Raw genomic sequence first — 19717 nt, forward strand, 5'->3', positions numbered from 1 at the left:
CCACCTCTACATATGTGCATAGCCCAGATACAGTTCTGCCCAAAATCTGAGGTACAACAAGATGATGTTGAACATATTAAATTTTACAACAAGATGATTTTACAACAAGATGATGTTGAACATATTAAAGCCACCAGATTGTGACTTCCTGAGAACTTGCTGGTTCTGAGTTTTCTTCTCCTTTTTGAGTATGGAGATCGTTGTTTCATTTTAGGGCAGTTCATCTAACAGTAACTGCTTTGCCAAAATGCGCTTTTTTGTATTGAACAAGTATTGCATTTATTTTATTCTATACTGTGTGCTTGGGTTCATCACTTATATCTTTGTATTCTTTGCATCCTGTGGCATGTTTGCTGGTGGTTTGTTTTCTCTTTGTTATTTTGACAGATGATATATTTGAGATTTTTTTCATCCACAAGAAACTAGTTCTCAAAGTTTACACCATGCACTAAGATTTCCATCCCTTTTCTTTTCCAACTTAATTCACTAAGCATCACCTTAAAATTCCTCTGCTTTGTAGGATTCTAACATTTCACCTTATGGTTTCTGTTCCTTGATAAATTTTAAAGTTTGCATTAAAATATTCAAGTTTACAGAAGCTATAGTCTTTATCTTATACTTTCAGGCAAATATTACAGTTCCTTATTTTTCAACAGCTTCGCAAAGGCTGAAAAATTTGCCTCGTACTTCCCTCAAAGCCAAACAGTTGCTTCAAACTTCATCTACAAAAAGAGGTAACTACAGCCTCTTACTAAGTTTAAATTGCAACAAATGATGTAGTTAAATCACTGAGTCAGTGATGTCCATAAGGCACATTTTGTTCTTTTTTCCCCTTAATAATAAAATAACGTGGGTTGCTTATCTGTCATCTGGATAAACCCAGAAGAAACACATTTTCTACAGAGGTATGTATTGGATTGCTTTTCTGAAAGGAATAAATTATTTTAAAAAAAAGGATAATTTTTTCTTACCAACCTAAAACCAAATGTCATTGTTTTAATGTGAGTGAACTAATAAAAAGTGCTTTAAAGTGTCAGATATGAGACATTTCTGTATGATAATGTTTTTTCCTCAGACATTGATTTTGGGGTTTACTTACCTGTGGGATGAAATGGGATATTTACTTTAGAAGCTGATTGAAGTTAAAACACAAATTGTTGTGGTCAGTTGATATGTTTGGAATGTAAATAGAGTAGTGGCTTTTATAACAGCTAAATATTGAAGAAATATATGAAAGTAGTACATCAAAGCTATGGAATTAGTTCCAAAAGATTGGAGTATGGAAAGATGGAAGAAATTAGAATTGGGAGAAAAGTATATTATTAGGTAGATCAGCAGAAATAAGAATGAATAGAGGGGCTGGAGTTATGACTCAGCAGTAGAGCTGAGCACGAGTGAGGCCCTGGGTTCCATCCTCAGCACCACATAAAAATAAATAAATAAAATAAAGATATTGTGTCCAACTACAACTTAAAAAAAAAAAAGAATGAATAGAAACCTCAGAGAAAATGAAACAAAAATAAACAATGAGAAAAATATTTCCTCTATCCAAGACGTGTGGGTTTCCTGATAGCCTTAGAACACAATAAATAGCAGAGATAAATAAGGGGTATAAGCACTAAAGAAAATTATGGGAGAGTTTGAGATTTGATTTGTTGACAAAAGTTAGTTAATATGGTTTAAAAAGTATTATAATAGATGTTTTAGCATATTCATTACTTTTTGAGTGTTATAGCAATGACTTAGTGGATTGAATATAATTTTGAAAATTAGTTTTTGAGAATAGAATCTGAAGGAAATAGAAACATAGGATGTGTGAAAGTTTGTGTATTCAGTATCAAAAGTTTACTATATCTGGATGCAGTGGTACACACCTATAATCCCCACAACTCAAGATACTATATCAGGGGGATCACAAGTTGGAAGCCAGCCTCAGAACTTAGACCTTGTCTCAAAAATAAATAAATAGAGATAGATAGATATTAAAAAGCACTGGAGGTGTGGTTCAAGCACATCTTGATAAAACGCCCTTGGGTTTAAAACCCAATACCAGAAAATAAAATAAAAAGTTTACCATAGTTCTCTAAAATGGTTATTTTTTGGTATATGGACAGAAATAATGGACCATATAGATTATGTTCTTTTGATAGAGGAGATGCTTTCTTAGGAATCTTTAATAAGAAAGTGTACCTTAGTGTTATTTACAAGTTTACAAGAAAATAAATGATTATAGTATACCTTTTGGCTCTGTGATGAATAATATTTACATAGTATAATAATATGTTTATGGGCTAGGGATGTGGCTCAAGTGATAGCGCGCTCGCCTGGCATGCGTGTGGCCCAGGTTTGATCCTCACCACCACATACTAACAAAGATGTTGTCTCCGCCTAAAAAATAAATAAATAATAAATAAATAATATATATATATATAAAATGTTTATAATAATATAAACACTGAAATCAGATTTAACCAACAATTATGTTCATAGCTATGTTTGTAGAAAGAGGGGATAGAAAGTGGAAGTGAAGGACAGCAGGAAAGTTAGATCTCATTTAATCTATGAGAAAGCCAATAGATAAAGTTTAAAACTGATGACTCAAGCCAGTAATATATACCTATCATATAGAAAACTTAGAGGTAGATCTTAAAAGGAAAAAAAAACTTAAAAAAGAGTTTAGGATTCAGCAATCCCACTACTGTGTATATTTTCAAAGGAAGTGAAATCAGTGTATCGGAGAGTCATCTCCTCTGTCACGTATATTGCAGCACTATTCACAACAGCCAAGCTTTGGAATCAACCTAAATGTCCAACAACAGATGAGTGCATTTTTAAAATATGGCATCTGGAATACTCTTCAGCCATTAAAAAAGGATTAAGTCCTGTCATTTGCAACAACATGAATGAACCTGTAGGACGTGGAACATAATAAACTAGGCATAGACAAATAATGTATGATCTCGTGGATTCTCAAAAAGTTCATCTCATAGAGGTGGAACAGACTAATAGTGATTATGTAAGACTGAAAAGTGGAGACGGAAAGGAACAACAGTGAGATTTGTTAGTGGATATAAAGTTGCAAGTGGATAGGAAGAAGAAATTCTGGTGGTCTGTTGCCCAGTAGGGTGACTGTGGTTAACAGTGATGTATTGTATATTTGAAGATATCTAGAGGCAAAGTTTTTTCAAATGCTCTCACCACAAAGAAATGATAAATGTATGAGATGAAGGGTATGATCATTACCCTATGTATACAGGAATCAAAACATCACATTTTACCCCATAAATATGTACAATTTTTTTTAAAACAGGGTATTTGTAGAAGTATTTGAGAACCTTGGGCTTCTTTTCTGAAACTTGTTAGATATTTTTTAGTACTTCTTTAGCTATGAGTAGGAGCAGTCTGGGTATGCAGCTCAGGGATAGAGTGTTTGCTATCATGTGGAACACTGAGTTCCATCCCCAGCACTCCCCCAACCCCCACCAAAATGAACTGGAAAGTAACTGTTGTATCTAAAACAGGCAAGAGAGTAGGGGACTTTAAACATTTTCTTTTTTTTTAGTTGTAGATGGACACAATACCTTTTTATTTGTTTGTTTGCTTATTTTAGTTGTGGATGAGCCTTTACTTATTTTTATGTGGTACTGAGAATTGAACCCAGTGCCTCACACATGCTAGGCAAGTGCTCTACTACTGAGCCACAACCCCAGCCCCTTATTTATTTATTTTTATGTGGTACTAAGGATCAAACCCAGTGCTTCATACATGCTAGGCAAGTCAGTGTTCTAACACTGAGCTACAACCCCAGCCTGAGTAGGTGACTTTATATAAATTTTATCTGTTATATTTGTAAGCTGCTTCATAGTATTTTTTTATAATCAGATAGGTTCATATAACTTCAAATTTTTAAAGATTTTTTGTTACTATGCCTATTAGGTTCAGAAGACCATAATTCTGGCCAAATCTTAAAGTTTTTCTTAGAGGGGTTATATTATTTTTATGACTCTTGAGTTATCAAACTGCCTACCCTCCATGATCATCAGATGACAAGACAACCCAGACTCTACCTATGAACTAGAATTTCAATTTCCTTGTTGACTTAGTAAAGGAAGGGAAATTTGTGTTTTCTTAGATATATTTATTTTATATTTTTAGTTGTAGATGGACACAGTTAACCTTTATTTTTATTTCCTTTTATGTGTTGCTGAAGATTGAACCCAGTGCCTCACACATGCTAGGCAAGTGCTCTACCTCTGAGCTACAATCCCGGCCCTATATGTATTTTCTTTTGTTTAATCTCTTATTAAGTAGTTCAGGCTTGCATATTCTCTGGGTTTTGTTGTGGTTTGGAGATTATCATTACATAGCCCACCTCTATAAGCTCTGAGTCAGCTGAGAAATAGACAAGAGATATAAGGTAGAATTTTAAATATTTGCTTAATTACTAGTAAAACTTGATTGGAGAATACCTCTGAGATCCAAGGCCAAAATCTTTTCTATCCTCTCCACTAAGAGTAGCCACTCCTCTGAATATTTATGACAATCATTTCTTTTCGGTCTGGTTTTATCATCCAAGTAATAAGTGTAGTTTTGCCTTTTTAGCATATGCTTTTCTTAAATTTCTCTTAGTTTATAGTTTCCCTCCATTCCTTTTCTTCCATTTGTTTGTTTGCTTGCTTACCATGACATTAGTTCTGCAGAGGTTCTTAGATACTGGATTTTACTCCTTACTTTTCTGTGGCATCATTTAATAGTTTCCTTTTCAGAAATTGGTAATTGGATCTAGGCAATTAATTAGATTTAGTTTTGTGTTTTTAGCGAACACATAAAGTAAAATTTCCTTGTTTTATAATGTCAGTAGTCATTGATGCTTATTGCCTAAACCCTATTAACGCAATAGATATTACAGAACCAACTTTGTTTTACTAAATTCTTTCCTTTATTTTTCTATTTCATTGATTTCTGTTTCTTATTATTTCCTTTTTACTTTGGGTTTATTTTACTCTTCTTTAGATTCTTGAAGTAGGAGCTTAGATTATTGACTTAAAACTTTTCTTTTTCCTAATTATGCCCCACAGTTTTCATATGTTGTATTTTAATTTTTTATTTCATTCTATGTAGTATATTGAGAAGTATATTATCTAATTTACAAATACTTTAAGATTTTCCTGTTACCTCTTTGTTGTTGTGTGTAATTTGATTATGTTATGATCAAACAATATACTACTTATATCTTCAGTTCTTTTTAAATTGTTGATATTTGCTTTATGGCTCAGCATATGGTCTTGATATTAGGATGGGGACCACTCCAGGAGGAGTAGTAGAAGGAATAAATGGAGCTAGAATAAAAGAGAAGTATTGAGTAGTTTCAGATAAGATCTTGGTCCTGAAGTAAGAGCAGGACAGAAGAGTTGGAACTTCTCTACAGGGAAGTGCTTGTAGGCACTTGAAAAGATTGTGTATGCAGTGTGCTGTTGTTAGTGGAGTACTGATTAGATCCTGTGTGCATTAGCTGCTATGGTTGATGGTATTCCTGAGTCCTTATGTATCCTTGCTAATTTCCTGCCTGGTTCTATCAGTTGTTGAGATGGTGATGAAGAAAGAGGTGGTTTTGCCCACTCCTCATTCAGTTCTATCAATTTTTTTCTTCACGAATTTACAGCTCTGTTGCTTAGTACATAACACATTAGGATTGTATGTCTTCTTGATAGTTTGAACTTTATATCGTTACGAGTCATCCCTTTTCATCTTTTCAGTTTTTATGATTACCCAAATCTACTTAATATAGCTTTTCCTTATATATTTTCGGAAGAGAATGTTCTGTACTTTTAGTCTCCCTATGTTGTTATACATGAAGTTTCTTATGAATAGTGTGAAGTTATGGTTTTTAATCCCCTCTGCAAATCTGTGATTTTTTAATTGGTATATGTACACCATTTGCATTTTATGCAATTATTGATGCTACCATTTATATCTGCCTTATTTTTTGCTTTCTGTTTTTAATTTCGCTGTTTTCTTTTTCTCGCCTTCCTAGGGGTTACTCAACCACTCTTTAGAATCCCATTTTTACATGAATGGAATTCTCTAGGATGTACTGTTTTGTGTCTGGCACTTATTTTACTCAGCCTAATTTTTGAGAGTCACCCTTGTGCACATCAGTAGTTTATTCCTTTTTATTGTTGAGTGGTATATATTATATGGATATAACACGATTTGTTTGTACATTCACCTGATGAATATTTGAGCTTTGTTCAGTTTGGGGCCATTATTAATAAAGTTGTATACAAATATTTGTATGGATATGTGTTTTCATTGGGTGGACATGTTTTCATTTTCTTTGGCATAAAATCACTCACTCCTTTTGTAAGCATATTTTATAAGAAACTGTCAAGATTATTTTTCCAAAGTGGCTATAATATTTTACATTCTTATGAGCAATGTTTGAGAATTCCGTTTTCTCTAAGTGCTCAAAAATACTTGTCACATAAGTCTTTTCTATCTTAGCAATTCTGAATAGATATGCAGAGGTGTATTAGTCCATTTCCTATTATTATAACAATACCTGAGACTGGGTAATTTATAGTAAATGTAAATTTATTCTCTCACAGTTCTAAAGGCTGAGAAGTCTGAGATCAGGGTGCTGATGTCTTCATGTGAACCTTCTTACTGCATCCTCACATGGTAGATGGCAGACAGGAGCTCTCTGTCCTTACATGGCAGAATAGCAGAAGAAAGAGAACCCACTCCCATATCTGCTCATGAGGGCAGAGCCCTTGTGACCTACCACCACTCCAAAGGTGTTATTTTAGGGATTAAATTTCCAATACGTGAATTTTGGAGAATGCATTCAAACTATTGTAGAGAACTTACCCTGGTTTTAATATGCATTTTCTTAATGACTAATGGTGTTCAGTGTCTTTTTATTCTCGGTCATATGTTTTCCTTTATGAAGTAGCAGTTGAACTCTTGCCAATTTTTTAAATCAATTTTTCTTGTTCTATGCCTTCTGAATACAATATACATCAGAGAGAGACACTTTTTTGGGGGGAGGCTTATTTATTTTAATTATTTTTTATTTTAATTTGTTATATATGACAACAGAATGCATTATAATTCATATTACACATATAGACCACAATTTTTCATATCTATAGTTGTACACAAAGTAGAGTCACATCCTTCATTTCTTCATACATGTACTTAGGGTAATGATGACCATCACATTACACCGTTTTTCCTACCCCTATGCTCCCTCCCTTCTCCTCCCTCTCCTTTTCCCCTTTGCCCTATCTAGAGTTCATTTAATCCTCCCATCCTCCCCCCCAGCATATTATGAATCACCATCCTTAAATCAGAGAAATCATTCAGCATTTGTTTTTGAGGGGGATTGGCTAATTTCACTTAGCGTTATATTCTCCCACTCCATCCATTTACCTGCAAATGCCATGATTTTATTCTCTTTTAATGCTGAATAATATTCTGTTGTGTATATATACACACCATTTTCTTTATCCATTCATCTACTGAAGAGACATGTTTTGCAAACATTTCCTTCAACTCTTGATTTTTCTTTTCATTTTCTTGGTGGTTACTTCACTTGTTGGTTTTGATGAGGTCCAGTATATAACTGTTCTTTTACGGTTAGTACCCTGCCTGATAATTCTTTGCCTAACACAACAAAGTCATGAAGCTCTTATCCTATGTTTCAACTAATTTATTTATAGTTTTATACTTTACATTTATGTCTGTAATGCACTGAGTTAATTTTTGTATATGCTATGAAATAAGGTTGAGGTTCACTTTTTCTTGTATGCCTATCCACTTGTTCTGCACCATTTATTGAGAAGACTATCTGTTCCAAATATTCTCACCCATTTATTCAAAATTTATTGACCATATACATGCAGGTGATTTATGACTTATTTTGTTCCAGTAATCTATAGGTCTACCCATAGGACAATAGCAAACACTCTGAATTACTGTAGCTTTATAAGTTTAGTAGTATATATCCTTAAGCTTCATGCTTTTTCAAAGTTATTCTGCCTATACTTGGTTCTTTGCATTTCCACATAATGTTAGAATTAGCTTGTCAGTGTTTACCATTAAAAATAATTTAAAACCCTATTGCAGTTTGAATTGGGATTTCACTGAATGTATATATAAATTTGGGGATAATTGGTATTCCAACAATGTTGTTTCTTATGATTCCTGAACTATATATACACAGCTCTCCTTTTTAAAATTGTCTTTAATTTCTCTTAACAGTGTTTTATAGTTTTAAATAAATAGATCTAGAATATACTTTGTTAAATGTATGCCTAAGCTATATTCCATGCTAGATTGTAAGTAGTATTGTTTTTAACTTTATATCTTTTTTTTAGTGCCATACATATATACCATGTTTATTAAACTTTATATCTTGCTATCTTGCTAAACTCACCTATTATGTCTGATATTTCTTTGGATTTCTAATTATATAATCATTCCATTTCAACATATGTGCCTTTTGAAAGAGAGGGCGGCATGCAGTACTGGCTAAATATTTCACTACAATGTTAAATAGAAGAAAGTAAGAATAGACATCTTTGCCTTCTTCCCCCATGTAGGATAAAAGCATTCAACCTTAATCAGGGGCAGCTTAATTCATAGTGTTAATGTCTATGTCATTTCTGACTTTACCATTATATATGATGATATATTTAGTTTTTTCATAGTTTTTCTTTATTTCATTTAAAAAGTTTCATATGCTCATGGTTTTCTTTTAGACTGTTAATGTCTGAAATTGAATTGGTTGATTTTTCAGCCATTATTACCAACCTGGTATTTAAACAACCCAGTATGTCTGGGATAAACCCTGCTTGGGCATGATGGCATCTTTTTGTGTGTTTTTGGATTTGATTTTGTAACATTTACTAAGGATTTCTGTATCTGTGTTCTTTTATTTATTTGGCTTTGATATCAGGACATTGCTGACCTGATAACAATGACTTAGGACTGTGTGTCCTCTGTAATCTGAAAAAAAAATTTGTATAATATTCAATGTCAAAATCTGCAGTTAACATTTCTTTCTTTCCTTCCTGATACTGGTAATTTGTAACATTCCTCTCCCCTCATTGGTCTTTCTAAAATTTTACCAGTTTTGTTGACATTTTAAGGACCATTTGATCTACCATTTTTCTCCTTTTCTTTGGTTTTTTTTTTTTTTCTATAGCTTATTGATGTTTGCTTTTATTTTTATAATTTCCTTCTTTCTACTAAGTTTGGGCTAAATTTACTGTTACTTGCTTTTTTTTTTTTAAGTTGTATCCAGACACAATACCTTTATTTCTTTTATTTATTTTTATGTGGTGCTGAGAATCAAACTCAGTGCCTCACATGTACTAGGCAAGTGCTACACCACTGAGCCACAACCCCAGGCCCTGTTACTCACTTCTTAAAGTAGAAGTTTATCTAATTGATTTAGACTTCTTTTCTAATAAAAGTATATTAAAAGCTATAAATTGAACACTGCTTTTGGTCCATTCCCTAAGATTTTATGTTGTTTTCATTTTCATTCAGTTTGGAATATTTTGTAATTTCCACAATGATTTCTTCATGAACCCATGCATCGTTTAAAACAGAGGTTTTTCAATTTCCAAATATTTAGGACTTTTCTATACCAACAGGTATGGCCTTAGTGAATGAGTGTTCTACTATTCTTGAAAATCATATATTATTTGACAGAGTATTCTATAAATGTCAGGGCAACTTGACTCACTAGTGTTCATGCCTATGTCCTTTCCGACTTTCAACCTATTTGATCAGTTACTAAGAAAGAGGTGTTGAATTACTCAACTCTAGTTTTGGACCTTTTCCCCCACTTTTCACTTATGTCCTTTGCTTCATGTGTGCTGTTATCTGTTTTGAGATACACACACACACAAATTGAGGATTGATATATCATTTTTTCTGACTCCTTTAACATTATAAAGTCTGTTCCTAGTGGTAGTGTTTTTCTGATAAAAATTATTGTAGACATTTTAGCTTTTTCATGATCAGTACTGATATGGTGCATCTTTTTCCATCTTTTACTTTTAAACTCCATCTTTGTATCTAAAATATGTCTCTTTTACATAGCATGTATTTGGCTCTTGATATAACTAATTTTTCTCCTGGTGTTGATGATTGTTTTTCTGCTTGTATTTAGTAATTATTGAACAGTGGACATTGTAGAATTTTACATTATTCTGTAATAGATTTATCTTCTTTTAAATAGTGTTAGACTTTGTTGTGGCAAGTAATCACATTATTTGTGGATTAGTTTCTCCTTTTCTAAAAGGAGAGATCAATGAATGTTTTCTTAAGGCCCATATAATACATATTTTAGACTTGTGTGCAGAATGGTCTTTGTAACAACTGCTTAATTCTGCCAAAATAATTGAAAGTAGACAGTATATTTTTTAAATGGGTATTGCTGTATTCTAATAAAACTTTATTTACAAGAACAGTTGACTTGCTCATCAGCAATAATTTGCTAAACTCTGCTTTAGAGGAATGGTTTTCTTAACTTTGTTAGAGTAGCCTTTACATATAGTTTACTGCTTCCCCCTCCCCCACCCCTTAAGGCCTGACCCTTTTGGAATATCTCCTGGCTGCATTTGGAATATCTCATAGATATTTGGCAAGGACTTGTTATTGTAACAGGTTGAAACCCAAATATGGAGTAGTTCTGTATGAGCTTTGGCAACTGTTCAGTTTACAGTGCTCCAGACTTCTTGCCCAGTCTGACAGAGCTTCACTCTGTACTTCTCCAGCTTAGTATTCAGTTCAGCCAAAGATTGAAACAGACTTCTGAGCTGAGGAGGTCTTCTGTTCACCCCCTCCTCTAAGGTACTCTGCCCCTCAAATTCTGGTTTTTATCTTCTCCCCTCAGCAAGATAGCTTTGATCTGTATAGGTGTTATGGCTTGGACCTAGAAATGCCCCTTGAAAAGCTAATGTTTGGAAAGCATGGTCCCCAATGCAGGAATGTTCAGAAATTAAATAATTGGATTATGAAAGCTGTAACCTCATCAGTGGATTAATCTATTAATAATTTGAATGAACTACTAAGTGGTAACTATAGGCAGGTAGCGTATGCCTGGAGGAAGTAGTTTACTGGGGGCATGCCCTAGGAGATTGTTTTGTCCCTGGCTCCTTACCCACCACTACCCCGCGTCCTTCTCTGTTACCATAAGCTGAGCAGCTGTCCTCCACTGGCTCTCTGCCATGATGTTCTGCCTTGCTTCAGGCCCAGAGCAATGAATTGGCCAACCATGGAATGAACCTCTGAATTGGTGAACCCCAAACAAACTTTTCTTCCTCTGCGTTGTTCTTGTTAGATATTTTGGTCACAATGACCAAAAATTAAAACAAAACAAAAAAAAAACTGACTTAACAGTAGGATACTCCTCTCTGATCTATAGCCATAAAATGTCTCAGGGGAGGGGGGGGAAATAGTCAGGTAAACCATGGGACTCTATGTCTTATTTGTTTTCCTTCTTACAGAGATCATGTTCTTTTATCCCCTATTGTCCAGCATTTTAATGTCTTTAATATATTTTGTCCAGTTTTGTAGGTGTTTTTATCAGGCAGGTAAGTTCCTTCCCCATTTCTCTATCTCAGTAAAAGATCCTAGTTTTTAAATACATACATATTTAAATTCCATTTCAGACTTATTTCTGTAAAAGTGGTATCTGAGCTGCCATATATTTTTTCAAAAGCTCCTTAAGATTCTGAGGCCCAGACAAGTTTGAAAGTCATGGTTATATGGGTTTTGGAGCCAAACAGATATAATTTGAGTACATCATGCAGTGAGGTCTAGTCTATATTCAACACAATGGTGCTGACACTTAGAATTTTAGTCACACAGAGAATAGGCAAGATCAGCTAGGAGGGAAGAAGGCTATGAACAAAAACTATTGAAAGGGAAATAGGAGATGGATTTTTCCTATTTTAAAGTTTTGAAGCCAAGGTTCATTCTCTCTCCCAAAAACCAGATGAAATTAGTGTCCAGACTCATTGTCTCCTGCCATTGTTGTGATAGACCTTATTGCCACTTTTGGCATATAGATGGATTGGTAGAAGTGAGGAAGATGAAAATGTGTAGAATAATACATTTCTATGGCGCAGGCTTAACCTCCATTCATATGCTACTCAAACTAATGGAGGTAAAGTGAAAGTAGTTATCTTTCTACTTCTGATCCCTTTTCCCTCTACCACCCTCTCTCCTTCATTCTCTCTGATTCCCTACTCCAGAGTTCTTCCTTGGATAAAGCATGTTATATTGTGTGTAGCCACCTTTGGGCATGTGAGGAAACTAAAACTGGTGCCCTGTCAGAGGCAAGTTATCTAAACATGAAGTAATCAGAGAAAGATGAATGTGTACCCCAGAAAACCTGAACGTATATTTCAGAGCAACCAATTGAAACAATAAAATTTATTTTAAAGACTTGTTTTGGCTTAGAAATCAATGTACATTGTACATTTTATTCTTTTGTGTATTGGTATTTGTTTTGATATAAATGTTTTACTTAGTAGAATTGACATTCCAGAAAAATATATCATTTTTATTCTGTAACTTCACAGACGGACCTCTTTATAAGCCCCTAGATTCGTAAATTCCTTGCTTTGTGAGGTATAGCACTAGGAGATTTTTTGTTTGTTTAATTCTTAGTTCCTAAATTTTTAGTTAATATTTTGATAGCAGACTTTGGAGATACAACCACCAGAGATATTGGGAGTTTTTTGTTTGGGTGATGGAGTTTGAACCCAAGGCCTTGTGCATCTAAGGCTAGTACTCTACCAACTGAGCTATATCCCCAGCCCGATATATTTGTTTACATGAATGTTTCTTTGAGGAGAGAAATGAGTTTCAAATTCTAGACAATACTCTGATAGTCAGCCTTACCCCACACCTCTAAAATGTTCTCATGTGGCCCTAGTTAGTTGCTACAGTGAAACAGAATCCTATAGAGCCATGTCTCTTCTGATATTGTGGGTTCTAAGCTGGCCTAGTTAAAACTTTTTTGGGGGGGAGAGAAGGGGAATACTGGGGGTTGAACTCAGTTTGAACTTGACCACTAAGCCACATCCCCAACCCTATTTTGTAGTTTATTTAGAGACGGGGTCTCACTGAGTTTCTTAGCACCTCACTTTTGCTGAGGCTGGCTTTGAACTCGCAATCCTCCAGCCTCAGCCTCAGCCTCCTGAGCTTCTGGGATTACAGGCATACGCTACCGCACCCAGCTTGGTTAAAACATTTTTTTTAAGGAAATTTGTAACCTTCCAAGTGAGGACTTGGTTATTTAGAACCAGTTATCTTTTTTCCATTTATTAGCCCAGAAATATTCTTTATTCCTTGCACATATGTTAGAGTGAAGTTTCGTGAATACGGACATACTAGTCCCCAATCATCAACTGTAATGTAAAGCAGTGGTTTCACTTATACTTGGTTTCCACTCAAATCATTGGTTTCTCTTTACCATTCCACAGTACCTTCTCCAGGCAAATTCCGCTCCCCTGCAGCACCATCTCCTTTGGCTCTTCGGCAACCAGTGAAAGCATTTAGTAACCATGGTTCTCCTGGTAGCCAAGAAACAACACAGTTCACACAAACCACCTCCTCACCTGGGCCTCCTATGGTTCAAAATACAGTTCCAGCAAATCCTCCCAGCAATATCAACAGCACTACTTTAACCAGACCTGCAGGGACAACGGCAATGAGAAGTGGATTGCCCAGACCCAGTGCCCCTTCTGCTGGGGGTATACCAGTGCCTCGCAGCAAACTTGCACAGCCCGTTCGCAGGTAAGTGACTTGTTTCAGCATTCCTGAGCACATGAAAGGAGGTAGGCTGGAGTTAGCCTTACTTAAGTTTGATAGTGAACTTAGAGAACCATAGTAGGTTCCCACTAGCATCTTAGTATATGAAATAAAACGTTACTTCATTGCTCTGATGAAATCCTCATTCGGAACACGATACCAGTTTGGTACACATTAAATTTATCCAGATGCCTCATATGTTCAAAAAGACTTCTAGAAAAAAAAAATCACAACTTAATTTGGTTGTGATATTTGTTCATTTTGAATATAACTATATTTAATAAAGATAATAAAATGTGATAGACTCTAGAGTGATATTAAAGATAAAACTTGCAGCTACCAAGTCTTAGTACAACTTATAAGCCTAGTACAATTTTCAAACCCTGGCACAATTCAGAATTTTCTGTGGAATTTTTTTTTTTTTTTAATAAATGTAAAGGCTTAAATTTACCCCCACAGAGGCTGACTTAGTTGATCTGACAGGCCCAAAATCTGTGTATGTGGGATTTTTTTGTTTCTTTGTTTTGTGTGTTTGTTTAATCTTCAAGTGATTCTCATCCCAACCAGGATGGGACCCATGATTCTAATTTTTACCATTCAAGAATAGGATTATCACCATCAATAAATTTACGTATCAATTACAATTAAACTTCAAATATTTATTTGCTTATGAAAAGGTTTTTATTCTCTAAGTATTTAAACTGTATTTACCTGTACTTTAATTCTAATGTAAACAGTTTACGTTTCCAAATTCAGTAGTAGTGTGCAGTGGCTTTTTTTTTTTCTTTTTTTATTGTTGGTCATTCAAAACATTACATAGTTCTTGATATATCATATTTCACAGTTTGATTCAAGTGGGTTATGAACTCCCATTTTTACCCCGTATACAGATTGCAGAATCACATCAGTTACACTTCCATTGATTTACATATTGCCATACTAGTGTCTGATGTATTCTGCTGTCTATCCTATCCTCTACTATCCCCCCTCCCCTCCCCTCCCCTCTTCTCTCTCTACCCCCTCTACTGTAAATCATTTCTTCCACTTGTATTATTCTTCCCTTACCCCTCACTTCCTCTTGTATGTAATTTTGTATAACCCTGAGGATCACCTTCCATTTCCATACAATTTCCCTTCTCTCTCCCTTTCCCTCCCATCTCTCATCCCTGTTTAATGTTAATCATCTTCTCATGCTCTTCGTCCCTACTCTGTCCTTAGTTACTCCCCTTATATCAAAGAAGTCATTTGGCATTTGTTTTTTAAGGATTGGCTAGCTTCACTTAGCATAATCTCGTTCAGTGGCTTTTTATGCTCTCTGCACTGTGCTAATAACTTACACTTTGTTTAATCTTCACAGTAATGAATAGGTACTCTTATTATTTCTGTTTTTTAGAGGAAGATGTTGAAATCTAATGAGATAAAATATTTTGCCTGCAGCCACACAAATTATGGGGCCTTTAGTTCCAAGTATGTCTGACTTTAAAGTCCTTTTAGCCACTATCCCATACTGTATCTTTAGGGATCGCAACACAGAGCCTCTAATATTATAATCATCATTCTACCTCTCAAAACAATAGGTTCATTATCCATGTAGTGGAAAAGGTGAGACAATCTTTCTCTTAAGTGAGTAGCTATGTTAACAAAGAGGCTAGAGAAGTCACTGTGAAACTTGAAAGTTATGAAAAGGCAGAATGAAGAAAGGTTGTACAAATAGCTATGTAGAGCTTTCTGAAAGGGATGCCACCTGAAAAATAATATATGTGAGAGATAGTGTGGTAGTGTTTTGTAAAGATATGCAAATCATTATAAAATTGCTTTATTTCAGATCCTTGCCAGCTCCTAAAACCTATGGTAGCATGAAAGATGACAGTTGGAAAGATGGCTGTTATTGACCAGCAAAGACAAGAATGCAGAGGTCTACGGCTTCATGGATACCCCTTCACCAAGCTAATAAACAACTTTTATATGCAGACTGTTCAGATAAGACTCTTGGGATTTATAAAATCCCAGCCCTCTCTGTCTTATTAGCACAAACCGACAGAGATGATCAAGCAGCACTTTAATGACATTTAACATCTGATGTGTTTGGTAATCATACAATCACTCTACATGGAATCACTTTTAGTTTTGTTTAATAGAACCTTGGTTGATTTTTAAATATTTGTCAAAGGCCAATATCTGGGCAAATACCTAATGGATGCCAAAGAGAAATGCCCATTTGTAAATGAGAGAGTACCTTTGTGCACAAGAAATGGTGAATTTAGGCTACCTAAAACTTTGCATTCAACCTAATTTACTGTATAAATGGTATCAATAAATATTTGTGTTAATGAGAACTAATATTCTGACTAATTATCTAAAGTGATTGAATTCTCCATAAAACGAGGTTAAGATTTGGGGTTGGGAGGAGAATGGGAGGAAGAAATCCAGACTAGAGATTAAAATATGGTACATACACTTAAAAGAATCTATGGATTATTTTTTCAGATTTATTGGAAAAATTATTTAATCTTAAATTTTAGACATAGCTCACATCAGCACCACCAGATAGTGTTACAGTGTGCATCCATAATGTTGCATTGACACATCAGACTTATCTGTGTTTGTTTTGATTGCCAAAAGGGCTCAATATCAGTTGTACAATCTTTCTAAACTTTATAGTTCCTGGCTCAGGAAGATGGCCTTTGCTACTGAAGCCAACTTCTTCACATGCTGTTATCTGTCAGAGAATTAAGATATCTCATTTATATCGGCAGGTTTTCCATGATGGGAAAGAACAAGTGTGTGTCTTTATTCTTGATACAACACCTCAGTGCTTACAACCTGGAACAAAACCATACAGTGAGAGAGAGGGGGAAAAAAATCTATGCACTTAACCTACAAAGTCTCTGGTGATGACGGTTGAATTATTGCTATTAAATGGCATAACGGTCTATTATGTGGTAGGAAATATAGCCTGCTAAATCCTACTTAGGTTGATTCACTTTATACTGGGTAACTGTATAAAATCTTTTGAAAATACTGTCCCTTTTGACTTAAATTCTGCCTTACATCAATTTTTGCATTTTTGGTAACAAACCTACTGTATCTGACTCTAACCTGTTAAATAAATACTTGCTTTCTAATGGCTCTTATATACCATCCTTGAAATCACCTGTTTTTGTTTTATCAGATTATTACCAAACTAAAAATTCTTCTGTAGCAGACTTCTCATTTTTGACATCAGGTCTGTTTTTAAGTACTTAAACAGCTCTAAAATATTGGCAGTTGTGTCACCTAAAAGATTTTAGAGATTTAATCATAAGTTTATTTCCTATTAAAGACATTCTGTAAGTTGGCAAAGGAAATTGAGAGAGAAATGGAAGACAATATTCAGAACAGCATTGAGGTTGATAGGTTAAAAGAGTAATAAAACCAAGACTCCCATTTTGCTGTGACTGACACCTAATGGCTTGACCATTAGGAAGGCATTGGGTTAGCACAAGCAGCTGCAGATTTAAACTGCCAGTATGGTGTATAGTGCAAGGAAGAAATTGTATCCTTGAATTGAAGGTGATGGGGTGGGTCTGGGAAGAATGATGCCAGAATTCTACATGCTAATGAACTGGAAAATGTTGCTTTTTCAGAGGAAAATAAAGCATCTGCTTTGGTGAGGGGGGTTATCTCATGTAAATCTAAGTAAATAAAGAATTAGCCACTGTCTCATTTTAAAATACCATCCATAAAAAAAACAAAACAGGTCTCCATTTTCAGTGCAACATTTCAAAAAATATATGCTGCAATCTAATAATTAAAAGGAACTTTAACCCTGTTATGAAACATCCATTACCTTTTTAGTTAGATAATCAGTTTCAAAAAGAATATTCAGGTTATTTAACTTTGTTTTTAAATGGCTGCATCAGAAAAAAAAATGTCTATTTTTTTTTAATTAAACAGTTTCATCACTTCTTAAAAACATATTTTGGATCTGAGTTTGGTAAAGTATTATTTTACCTGCTATTGTACTACCACAGACTATTGGCTTTTAGTTTCCTAAAGAGAAAAAAAAAATGCCTTTTTACTAGAGAGCCTTTGTGTATTGCCAGTTTTTCTGTTTGGGAAAATCTAAGGATTTACTGTGGTTAGTCTTACAGAAGAAATGTGGATTTGATAAACTAGTGCCTATGATTTTAACTTATGTTTGATATATAGTAGTAAGGGTTTTATGAATGTTGATTATTTTGTGCCAACAGCCCAGAATTGTCATTTATATGTAAGCAGAAAGCTATGAACTCTGCTTCCAAAGTTATTTAATTTTCTCAGTGTTTGAATGTTATTTTTTGTAAGTGTGTTAATAAAAGTGTAAAGAATTGGAAAAAATATAAATATTCTTAACTCGAGCATTTGCTGGATCATTTTTCTATAAAACTTGTTTGTATAATATAAAACGCTCTCTGAAGAGTTGACTTTTTTCAGTTTTCATACCCTGGAAATCACATTTTGTAAAACTGGGGACCATTCATAATTGTCAGATACTTTTTAAAATTATTTCAAAACATCACTTTTATAGAAAAAAAAAGTTTTTTTGAAAGAAAATGAGATACATATGTGGCCCCAGATGTTTGTATAACTCTAGGATGATCTAGACTATGTATGTTTAAATTAACTTTCTATTGATTGTACAGGTGTCCATTTTTGACATTACGCATGGTCCTTTTAGATCACATGAAGTTTGATTTGCAAACATTTCTATAGCCGAACTTGTATGTGTGGTTGCTCCTTAATAAACAGCCTGACCATAATGTTTATTATTAAATTTATATTTGTTTTTGAAGTGTTTTTTTTATTAATTTCTGGATATGGTAAGATTTCTTCTTCCCCCAAATTCCTGCAACTGATTTTAATTTCTCAGTTGTTTTTTTTTTAATACATAACCCCAATTTTATTGCCCTTTCAGTTTTAGCCTTCTTGATGTTGAATTATATCATATTCTCTCTATCCTAGGTTATTTTGTATGTGGATTATTTGGAGTAAATTTGTAATTTGGTTTTCTGAGAACTTTTTTCAGATGCTATGAATTGGTGTCTAGTTAGAAAAGTCTAGCATTATATTAAATAAGAAAAAAAAAAAGAATTTTCCCAAGAGGGAAAATTCAAACCAAATATAAATATATCTTTTATAGGTGGAAAAACTAAAACTTGTACATGGTTTAAAGAGTTTCTACATGTTGCTTTAGGAGAAGTATTTGCTGTGCCTCATTTTACAGTCTCTCTCAGACAAAACTAATACCCTTATGCTTGAATTTTTCTCCAAGCCAACCAAAAAACTTGAACCATTTAATAATAATTAAATTTCAGTATATTTGTAAGTCAATAAATTAGAAGTTTACCTAAATTTACTATATATCCAGTGAAGCAGGAAAATTCACATGGAGGTTTTGTAAAATATTTGCCATGTCAAAGTTTACTTTGAGATACAAAAGCAGAAAAGTAACTGGTGGAAGGGAGTAAAAGCTTGCGTGCAAAGCCAATTTGCATGCATTTTGAATGATCCTAAATAGAAGTTTGCATGAGCTCAGTGGCCGTCTGGTTACCAGTCTGAAAATGAAGTAGATATCACACTCCAGCCTTATTTACTACAACTCACTTTAAACATGCCAATTTCAAACCAGTTCTTTCTTTAAATACACATCTGGTCCTTAAGAAAGATGACCAGATATGGTGATGCAAGCCTATAACTGCAGTGACTCGGGAGGCTGTCGCAGGATCCCAAGTTCCAGGCCAGCCTCAGCAACTTAGCGAGTCCCTAAGTAACTTAGTGAGACCCAAACTGAAAACACACAGGGCTGGGGACATGGTTCAATGATAAAGCACCCCTGGGTTCAATCCCCAGTACTAAA

General features: G+C 34.4%; 1 protein-coding gene across 2 annotated transcripts in view; it reads left to right on the forward strand.

Moving 5' to 3' along the window:
- Slain2 (SLAIN motif family member 2) overlaps positions 1-18638 on the forward strand; it is a 58442-nt gene extending 39804 nt beyond the window's left edge. Inside the window, exons 7-9 of one of the 2 annotated variants that reach the window (XM_005319982.5) lie at positions 657-734; positions 13512-13824; positions 15665-18638. In XM_005319982.5, coding sequence (XP_005320039.1) covers positions 657-734; positions 13512-13824; positions 15665-15731 — 458 coding nt within the window. In that variant the 3' untranslated portion in view covers positions 15732-18638. The remainder of the gene's footprint in view (positions 1-656; positions 735-13511; positions 13825-15664) is intronic. The other variant, XM_005319983.5, reaches the window with a different exon arrangement.
- The last annotated feature ends 1079 nt before the right edge of the window (positions 18639-19717 follow it).

The sequence above is a fragment of the Ictidomys tridecemlineatus genome, chromosome 9, assembly GCF_052094955.1.
Source record: "Ictidomys tridecemlineatus isolate mIctTri1 chromosome 9, mIctTri1.hap1, whole genome shotgun sequence".
Lineage (NCBI taxonomy): Eukaryota > Metazoa > Chordata > Mammalia > Rodentia > Sciuridae > Ictidomys > Ictidomys tridecemlineatus.